Source organism: Coenobita brevimanus, chromosome 15 (assembly GCF_032717465.1).
Source record: "Coenobita brevimanus isolate Jiangsu-jjx chromosome 15, ASM3271746v2, whole genome shotgun sequence".
Taxonomy (NCBI): domain Eukaryota; kingdom Metazoa; phylum Arthropoda; class Malacostraca; order Decapoda; family Coenobitidae; genus Coenobita; species Coenobita brevimanus.
The window spans coordinates 34,871,006-34,882,052 of record NC_136968.1 but is presented as its reverse complement, the minus strand read 5'-3'; the positions used below and the strand labels follow the sequence as shown (position 1 = coordinate 34,882,052).

Genomic DNA, 11,047 nt, shown 5'->3' with positions numbered 1-11,047 from the left:
TTACGTGTGTGTGTGTGTGTGTGTGTGTGTGTGTGTGTTTATCCCTGCGAACAGATGACATAGTTTATTTTCATAATATTCGTAATTCTCTCTCTCTCTCTCTCGAATCCAGAGTCATAGAATAAAATAACACTAGAATATGGTGCTAGTCATGAAGAAGTGCTATGAAGAGGATGCATAGCCATATTCCTTTCTCTGTCTGTCTTACCCTCTGGTTCTCTCTCTCTCTCTCTCTCTCTCTCTCTCTCTCTCTCTCTCTCTCTCTCTCTCTACCACTGAGCTATGTGAAATAAGCTGCAAAAGGACGAAAATCTGGGCCAAGTTAAGGTGAAAAGAGTACGGTATTGTAACCAAGGAGATTTATATAGTAACCAAGGAGATTTATATAGTAACCAAGGAGATTTATAGTAACCAAGGAGATTTATATAGTAACCAGGGAAATTTATATAGTAACCAAGGAGATTTATATAGTAACCAAGGAGATTTATACAGTAACCAGGGAAATTTATATAGTAACCAAGGAGATTTATATAGTAACCAAGGAGATTTATTCCTACTTTTCGTACAACCACAATTTAGTGTTTAAATTGTAGGAGTTACCCAGTTCCATCTGATGAAAAACCAACCAAGTGTTGTAGTAATGGTGAAATAAATAAAGAAATAAAAAATCACAATGGAGAGGTTAATATCACAGAGGAGACTGATATCCTAGGTCAGCGTTAGGATCCTGACTCTGATGATGCATGTTGCCTAGCTGGGAGATGACAGCACTGATGATGACAGTCATGATACTGGAGATGACACAACTGATGGTGATACGATAATTATAATATGGTACATAATAAAATTGATGATGTGCACTATGTAGTATGGAGACAATAACAGCAGCCACATTAATAAGAATTACAATACTAATACTGTAATAATAATAATTGTTGTATCCTGTCATTTATAAAGGCTTCAGCATGCTTGTATGTGTCAACTTTGGTCACCTAATGGTGGTTCTCCAAGCTGCTTGATCTCTGGCAGCCTCCCTATTCACCCACACTCTGTGACCTTATCCCAGGTCCTTTTTAGTCTGCCTCTGGCAACCCTACCCCCGACATTCACACTTTTCACTTTCTGGAACCAATTTTCATCCTCCATCCTCTCAGCATGCCCAAATAATAATAATAATAATAATAATAATAATAATAATAATAATAATAATACCACCCACCCTGTTCTAGTGGGTGAGGATGCACACTGTCAGCTGATGAGTAATGCATTCAGTCCCAAACTAGGAAGGCATCCAGTTCAGAAGTGTAACATTGTTCACTGAATCTCCTTTAAATATGAGAAACACTGTAACGTATGCCAAAAAACTGCACCCTCATCATCACCATACCACTGGCAATAATGCTGATGTTGCAGGGAAGGATAGTGATAATGATGACTTTATTATATTTACCATTATCATCATCACCATTTGTTGCCACCTCATGATGATGGTTTTATTAATATCATCAGCTGATCCTTTTCCCTCTTAAGCATGATTATTCTACATCATTATCAGTCTACCCTTTTTTCCCACCTAATGATGATTGTGTTACTATAATCGTCATCATCATCATCATCACCATCTTCCAAACCTTCCATCCCCTCCCCCCACCTATGATAACAATGATGGCGCCAATACTGCCATAATAAAGTTAATGATGTTGTTTCAGGGAGAGGATGGGGTGCGTGGCCAGCAAGCCGGACATCAACGACCACCACCACAACATATTCCAGGTGGTCAATGTGGACGACCTCGGACACCGGTTCACCGCGGCAAAACTGGAGGTGACGGAGGGCGAGCTGATCCTGCACCAGCGAGGCAAGACCGCCACACACTGGCCACTCCGCTGCCTCAGACGGTATGTGGGTTTTGTTGGGGGGTTTTGAAGGTCTGAGTGAATGTCTTGCAGGGTTTGTCTGGGTTTTGATTGGTCTGTCAGAGGTACATTTGGTTTTAGCGGTGTTTGTTTGGCACGTCTTGCACTGGTTATTTCTAGTCATGATAGGTGTATTTGGGGTCTCATAGGCTTCATATGGGGTCTGTGGAATGTTGGTAGGCTCTTTCTGTGCCCACTGGTCAAACTGGATATGGCAGAGGTTGAACCAGTTTTCAATCAAACAAAACTCCATCACACTGGCCTCTACATTGCCTCAGATGGTACACTTATGTACCTGTATTTGCTTCATAAGTTAGTTCAAGTGACCCTGTTGGTTTGTTTGTGGTTTTGCAGGTTTGTCTATGTTTCAGTTGGTCCATTAAGGGTTACAGGATCCACTTAGGGTCATAGCTGGTACTTTGGGGGTTTGCAGGTCTTATGGAGTTCTGATATTAATTTTACATAATACACCTCAGTATTGTCTTTGTATTAAGTATACTGTATCCCATATCATCACAGATTGCATTAGAAACAATCCACAGAATGATGCACACTGTACTGTATAAATAATTATTTTGTTTAGATGCTGCTGGTGCTGAGATTGTAACAATAAAACTTAGTTCAGATATTCTGGCCATTCCTTTAAGATGACATACTGGGCTTCTTCGCAACTCCTTCTTGGTTTATTTTGCATATTATAACTTTGTCCTCTTGTATCCATTGTTGTTGTTGTTCCGGTTGTTGTTGTTGTTGTTGCCCCAGCTTTATCTGGATGCAAACCCAGTGGACTGCAGGCTGAAGTTGCCCTTCTCCCGCAGTCCATCATCTTCCTGTCAGAGGATGTGGTGGAGTTGAGGGACATTTTATAACCGGCTGCCTCTGTGTAAAGATGTGTCACTCCAGTACTTTCCTGTTAGTAACTAAAACTTATTGTAGAAAATGAATATTTCTTGAAGACCTGAGCTACTCTCAACACCTTTGCCACAGGTACGGTTTTGATGCGGAGCTCTTCAGCTTTGAGTCTGGTCGCCGCTGCCCCACGGGTCCAGGCATCTACGCCTTCAAGTGCCGGCGTGCCGAGGCGCTGTTCAACCTCCTCCAGCAACAGATCCAGAATATCACTGAGGATGCCGCTGCCGCCCCACCACCACCCCAGCAGGAGCTCCTGGAGGACATGCGGGCCAGCCTAGGGGAGCGAACCGTCCTGGGAGACCTGCGGACGTCCCTCAATGAGCACCGGGGCGACCTAAGGAACACCCTAAATGAACACCGCAGTGCCCTGGATCACCGCAATGCCATTGGAGCCTCAGCAGGTTCCAACGACCCCGATGTATATCTGGAGCCAAAGCCGCGGTCACACTCCATGCGACATTCTAGTGTGACGTCAGGGGTGCCGGCGGGGAGTAACAGTGTCCTGCCTAGGGTTGGAACTGGCAGTATGGCGGCTGGTACCCCAGGTATTTATATGGCTGTATTTCCCTAGCTGTATGAGAAACTGACTAGGAGAGTATTTTTGTTAGGTGGAGGGGGGAGGAGGAAACCAAGAATGAGATGGAGAGGTATTAGAGAGGGATGGCTGAGCTGGAGAGTGCAGCATGATGGCAGACAACAGGGTAACAGGGAGTCGACTGATTTATGACCACCCCTTCTGGGATTAAGACATCTCGGTATAAACAGATAGATAGACTATTAATATTTTCCAACACTTTTTTCACCTGAACTTGACCTACAAATTCCATTTCTCCATCTTAAATGCTCATTTATAACATCAGATTGACATTATATTATGATGTTAATGATGAAGGATTGCTGTGGAAAGAGTACAGAGCCGTAACACTGTCTCTTTATGCCACTAAGCTTCATGATATAAGCTGTAAAAGGACAATATCTGGGTCAAGTTAAGGCAAAAGAACTGTAGTTATATTTACCAGCTGGTGTTCTGTTGTCAAAATATCTACATTTATCCAGTCTATATACACTTATCCAGTTTGTTATCTACATTCATCCAGTCTGTTATGTACATTTATCCAGGTGCGGCAGTGCTGGGTGTGGGTGCGTGTATTGGTGGCAGTGGGAGCTTCAGTGGAGGGTGTGGTGGTGGTGGTGCAGCGAGCTTCAATGGTGGTGGCTGTGGTGGTGGGGGCTTCACCACCGCTGGCTACAACAACACCAGTGAACGCAGCAACAGCCTCAGTTACCGCCCCAGCGTTGACCGGGCAAACAGTACCGGTAACGGCAATTTCACATATGGGGTGACGGATGCTGCCGAGAATGGTGATGGCAGTGGTGGCAGTAGTGGTGGTGGTGGTGCTGGTGTGGGGAGGGCAGGAGGAGGAGGTATCCGCTCCCCCGCATCCCCTCCTGCCCCCCTCAGCTCCCTCCCAGCGACGTATTACGACGAAAGATCCGACGACACCCCTCCCACCCCTGGTCGTGACCCCCCACCCACCCCCACTGAAAACCCGCACATATGCCTAAACCAAAGGACCAACACCGTCACATATGACACCCACGCCTCCAACCGGCCCCTGTCCTTCCCACACTCGGCGCAGCTAAGCTCGGTTCGTCGGCCAAGAGCATACGTCAACAAGATGAACCTGTACGACGGCAAGAGACGCAACCTTGTCTACGCCAACGTGGTTCCTGAGCCGCACGAGAGGAGCCACGTGTACGAAAACCTGACACAGGATAGGGCAGAGGGGCCGGCCATACCCCCCAGAACCTCACTGGTGCCTCCTGGTGGTGCGTGTGGAGCCATTGGAGGTGGTTGTGGCTCCCTGTCTGCGGTGGCTGGTGGGTGTGGCTCACTGGCGGGCATAATGAGGTCAAATGGGGGCTGTGGCTCCATAATGGTTGCCAGTGGTGGGTGTGGGCCCCTGGTGGGTATGGGCGGTGGCTGCGGACCCCTGTCAGGCGTGACGGGTGGCTGTGGCTCTTTAGGGGCCGTGCCGGGCGGCTGTGGCTCCGGCTCCTCACACTCGGGCACTACCACGGACACAGACCAACAAAACTCCCAGGTAACCTACACACTGGTGGAGCTGGAGGGAAATTCAGACTCCTCAGTCGTGGTGCCAGCAAGTCCCCAGGGGTCGGTCACGTCCTGTCCCGAGTCCCCCCACCACAGCACGGTGGAAAACTACACCCAAATAGACATGAACAAAACCCTGGCACTCAGTACTGTCAAATCACAGGGGCCGTGGGAGGACGGACTGAGGAAAACAAGGCACAATTCAACCTTTTCCAGTCCTGTGGTGCTATTGAGAAACAACTCTTCCCTGTCAGACTGATTGTTGCTGGATTTGGCCAGGTTAGGAAAGAAAATCAAGTGAGTGAGGGGGGTGGGGGGCTGTGCTGAGGTGAGTGCTGTGTTATGTGATAGAAATGTGATAACAAGTGCTGGAAGTAAGATGCTCAGTGACAGATGTGATTATAAGTGCCAGAAAAAAGGATGAATCATGCTGTACACGGTTAGACTCTATCCCATTTGACTCTACACTGAAGGCAAAGTTGCAGAAAAGTGCACTGTGTCCATGCTTGTAATGCCGATTATTTTTGTTGTTTATTGTTGTCTCAGGTTCATCTTATACACGAACCTGGTGGACTGCAGGCTGAAGTTGCCCCCTTCTCCTGCAGTCCACCATTCTCCATTTGGGGGATAAGTAATGAGTGGAGTAAAATAACTTGATGCATCCAAAGAAGGCTAGAGGGATTAATAATGTATTGGGGATGAAGAGACTGAAAGAACTAACCTGACAGCAATATTCTCAAGGTCTTCAGCACTGTAATATTTTTTGTATTTATAGTTAGTGTGTCTTCATCTGACAGTATTACGCTGCTCTCACAACTTGAACACTAAATCCTGGTTGCATAAAATCCGATGGGCTCTAGTTATGAGGTAGGACTGAGACTCCTTGGCTACCATAGTTCTCTTACAGTAGCTTGATCCAGATTATCATCCTTTTGCAGTTTATTTCACACAGCTCAGTGGCAGAAAGACAATACTGCAGCTCTCCATCCTCTTCACACCACCCTTTTTTGGCTAGAACCATATTCTACTGTTGATCTATTGCTACAACTTAGGATTCAAGATGGAAAGATGTCAGTTTTAGGGCAAGTTAGAGTAAAATGAGAATAGTTAAATCACTCCACCAATCTGACTACTCCTGGCCATCAACTGAGCTGAATGGATCTCCAAATCTTTGTCGAGTGAAAACAAACCAGCTAGCATAGGAGATCTCTGCTGTGTGTCATCTTTTCATAATGCTCTTTTCCTTGTTGATCTCACCATAAAATCATAAAAGTTATCTGTCAAACCTCCAGTGCTATCCATAAAACAGATTTGACAGTTTTCCCCCAAATTGCAGAACTATACACTTTTTATGCCAACTTGGCCTAAAATTGCCAATTCTCTATCTTGAATGCTGAGTTGCAACAATAAATTTTCATGCTATCCTCTGCACGAACCTAGCCTTGCTGTCTTATGCTTGAATGCTGAGCTGCAACACTAGATTAATGCTAGAATACGATGCTGGTCACAAAGTACTACTGAAAGGACAAAGAGGTGTGGCCTTCCCCTTTGCTGTCACTGAGTTACACGAAACACAATAAGCGGCGAAGGGATGAAAAGCTGGGCCAAGTTAAGGCGAAAGAACTAGAGTTAAGTGTAAAAAGTTGTAATATTTTTTTAATACTTCACCCACATATAACAAGGACCTACTGTGCCTGCTGTGTATGGTTTGTCTTCATCCGACAGAACTGGCCCACTTGCACCGTGAATGCTGAGTTGTGGTTGTGTGAAATCCAATGAACTGTAGTTATGAGGTAGGGATGAGTCTCCTTAGTTACTAGGGTCATTTTGTTTTTATCTGATGGAAGAGGGTCGCTTTTACAACTTGAATGCGAAGTCATGATTGTGTGATATTTAATGTGGCCTAATTGTGCCGGTGTGAATGAGTCTCCTTGGTTACCAGTCAAATTTATCTTCCAGTCTGGTCATCAATTAAGCTGTGAAGGGGCTCAGATCTTTGCCAGGTAAGAGCAAACCATCCACATCACCAGATGATTGTACTCAGCTGAGGAGGGGCATCTTCTGTTGGTTATACTGTACTCTTTTTTTTTAATGGTAACCTGGCCTAACATTACCATCTTTCCATCATGATTGCTGAGCCGTAGCAGTAGATTAGTACTAGAAGATGGTACTAGTCAGGAAGAAGTGCTATGGAAATAACTGAAATTACCATCATTCTATTGTGATGCCGAGTTGTAGTAGTTGGTGCACTAGTTTATGATACTTGGCAGGAAGAAGTGGTATGGAAAGGGCACAGAACCACGGCACTGTCACTTTCAGACACTAAGCAACACGAAATAAGCTGCAAAAGGACAAAAATCTAGGCCAAGATAAGGTGAAAAGAGTACCATATAACAGAAATAAATCCACAAATCACTGTGCCACCCTTAGTTTCCCCTACAGCTGAATATAATTGTCTGTCAGGAGCAGAAACAGTGACTTTTTCTTTCAGTGTCAGATTAACCATGAGGCAAATGAGGCACTATATTTTTTTTAAAGCAAGGAAGAGGAACAAAAGGCCAACTCACAAGATTATTCCCTCCAAGAAAAAATAGAAACATAACAGAGAGCCAAATTCAGGGGACTCCAACAAAGTGAGCCTCCACAGTTTCTTTTCCAAAGTCTTATTTCCACACTTCTTGTTAGGGGAGAGAGTTTGAATTTAAGTTAAAGTGATTGTACTGTGTTATGATGTTGTTTTTAAATATAACTGAATATAATGGTGTTCCAGATAAGTTTACATTAAAGTTATTTATGTCTGCACTGCTGTGAGTCAAATTTCAAGTGATAATGAGACTTAAGGGACAGTCCTCTCTTTCCAGATGCATTTTTATACAAAAGGGCTCCCCAAAACAAAATGGTCTCCTCAAACTTATTTACCGCAGAGCCTTACCTAACATAATCTTGCCCTGCGTTCGTGTGTGTTACTTTTTTTTAATGTTCTTTTCAGCAATAAAAAGTAATTTACAAAAAAGGATTGCTACTTAAACTTCCATTACTACTTACAAAGCTGATTCGCCAATTTCCCTCAGTTAACAGTATCAGTTGTATGAAGAAAGTTGTATTCTGAAACCTATCCCTGATACATAATGGAGGCATATTCAAAAGGGTTATGCATATTCAGAAGGGTTAATAAAAGCTGCATAAATGTGGAGTCGCACTGGGGAGAGCATCTAATCCTGTACAGTATATCTGAAGTCCGAGTGATATGATGCCATCTGGATCGGTTTTCAGTTGGGTGCAAATAGCCTTTAGTGATGTGCGTTAGGCCTTGAGTGGACTGCGAAAAGCCTCAATAGGGGTGCGAATAACCTTGAGTGGCGTGCGAAAAGCTTCAAGCATGGTGCGAATACCCATGGGTGCGTTTAACCTCAAGTGGGGTGCGCTTAGCCCTGAGGAGAGTGTGTTGAAGTTCAAGTGCGGTGCATTTAGTCTCAAGTGGGGTGCATTTAGTTTTGATTGGGGGTGATTTAAGTCGTGAGTGGGGTGCGTTTAACCTTGAGTGGGGTGTGTTTAACCCTGACTGGGGTGTGTTAAGCCTGGAATGAGTGGGAAGGACCTGATGAGCCAATTTCACACAACAATATCAAACTGAACGGTGCTTATGAGATGCTGTGCTGCAGAGAGTGACTTAAAAAAAAAAAAAAAATCAACCACTGATATCAAAGTGTAGCTCCTCCCTACTGACTCGGACCCACCCGCACCACGAAACAGACATGTGTTAATTTTTTGTACAATACCCAGTAAATGCTGCTTGGCACATATTTTTAAAAGGTGATTGAGGCATGGCGATGAGGGCTGCTATGTATGGTAAATGTGAATATAAAATGAATGAGTAATGTAAATGTCAACGAAGGCTGCTATGTAGTAATATGTGAATAAATATAAAATGTGAGTGAAAAATAATGAATAAGATATGTGGGTGGTAATGAAGGCTGCTGTGTTTTAATATATGAATAAATATTTAATGAGGGAGTGAAGACAAGTGAATGGGAAATGCAGATGGCTATGGCTGGTTTGTAGTGAATAAATATCAAATAAAAGAGTGAATGAAGATGGCTTAAAAGGGTCTGCTGGAAAAATACATGAGATGGCAGTTATGGAAAATGAAAAGTCTAGGAGAAAATTTAGGCGATGGTAGTTTGGAAAAGTTATGGAAGTAAATGGTGATGGTAGAAATAAAAAAAAAGAAAGAGAGAGAAAAAAAGGTACAGGTATAATGAGAAAATTCAAGTGATGGCAGTTATAGAAAATGAAAAGTACCTGTACGTGGAAAACATTCATCTGATGGCATTATGGAAAAATTTTCAAAATCTTTGGAGAAAAATCTGATGGTGGTAATGAAAAGGAAAAAAGTCTATGGAGGAAATAAATGTGATGGATTTATGGAAATGTAAAAAGTATGTTGATAAAAAAGCAGTCGTGGCAGCTGTGAAAACGGAACTGGTTATAACCTAAAAAATAAATTCTATACAGTATATAAATATATATATAAATATAAAGTATATATATGAAGTGTGCCAAAAAAAAAAAATCTAGAGACGCTTCAAGACTAAAAAGCGCCGAAACTATTATTATATATATATAAAATAAAAAAACACTGTAAATATGTTAATTGAGCTGGCAAGTGCTTGTGCCCTACAGAGTGATATATCGAACCTTTTTGCATTTAAGGTCACAGGCAACTTGATTTATACCGGTGGTGGAGGTGTGTGGCCGCAAGAGTGTGATCAGCATTGTGATTCTTATACGACGTCCCTCGTTATAGGCGCACTTTGTTAGTTTTTGAGGTTATAGCCTGACTGGCCTATATATTTTCTGACATACTGTAATACGCTGACTTTTCTGTATGTGATACCTCGACCTTTTTTTTTTTTTTTTTTTTTTTTGACATTATAAGCTGACTACATCTGTTTATGTTATGGCTTTATTATTATTTTTTTTTAAATTTATAAGCTCACTTTTCTTTATGTGATAGCTGGACTATTTTTTTTTTTTTTTTTTACATTATAAGCTGACAATTTTTGTTTATGTTATGGCTTCATGTTTTTTTTTTTGACCTTATAAGCTAATTTTTTTTTTATGTTATAGCTGATTTTTTTTATGTTATAGCTGATTATTTTTATGTTATAGCTGATTTTTTTTTTTTTTTTTGACAAGCTGACTTTTATTTTTTATTTTTTTTAGCTGCTACATTATAAGCTGAATTTTCTTTATGTTACAGCTGGATTTTTTTTTTTTTTTTTTACATTACAAGCAGACAATGTTATAGGCTTATTTTTTTTATTTTTTGATATTATGTGCTGCCCCCCCCGCCCCCTTTTTTTTCAACTCTCTGGACACTATACGCTGACTTTCTTGTGCTGTTTTATCTGTTAAGTTCACCACATCGTTGCACAATTTCCCGATTATTTCCCTGACCCCCAGCGATGTCTTTGTGTATGCTGTTACTGGACGATTTTATTCAAACTTAAAATGAAATCTGTTAATGAAGGGGTTAGGGAAATATTTATCTGACCCCCCTCCCCAGTTCAAAATAGCTGCCCCAAACTGATTAAAATTGTGGAGAGAGAGAGAGAGAGAGAGTGTGTAGTCAGATTAGAGAGGTTAACTTCTTTGATATGATGACACACTCTCTCTCTCTCTCTAGTATAATCAAACTAGTGAGGCTAACTCCTTTGATATGATAACTCTCTCTCTCTCTCTCTCTCTCTCTCTCAAGTATAATCAAACTAGTGAGGATAACTCCTTTGATATGATAACTCTCTCTCTCTCTCTCTCTCTCTCTAGTATAATCAAACTAGTGAGGCTAACTCCTTTGATATGATAACTCTCTCTCTCTCTCTCTCTCTCTCTCAAGGCCAATTTTTTGAACTGGAGGGGGTGGATACAGCCTTTATTAACCCCTTCACTTAAAGATGTTACCCTTAAGCTGAATAAAATCATCTAATCCGATCAATATTAAAGAGACATCACTGGATTTGGGATATCTACACTCTGTTCACTTTAACTAGGAGAAAAATGGCCATCTCTCCATCTAAAGTACCTAGCAAGAGATTAGAAC

General features: G+C 42.2%; 1 protein-coding gene across 1 annotated transcript in view; it reads left to right on the top strand.

Annotated features, from left to right (window-relative positions):
• Positions 1-5,203, top strand: part of LOC145390749 (uncharacterized) — a 14,333-nt gene extending 9,130 nt beyond the window's left edge. Inside the window, exons 2-4 of the mRNA XM_080265545.1 lie at positions 1,710-1,898; positions 2,904-3,373; positions 3,948-5,203. Of these exons, the coding sequence (XP_080121671.1) occupies positions 1,717-1,898; positions 2,904-3,373; positions 3,948-5,203 (1,908 nt within the window). The 5' untranslated portion in view covers positions 1,710-1,716. The remainder of the gene's footprint in view (positions 1-1,709; positions 1,899-2,903; positions 3,374-3,947) is intronic.
• The last annotated feature ends 5,844 nt before the right edge of the window (positions 5,204-11,047 follow it).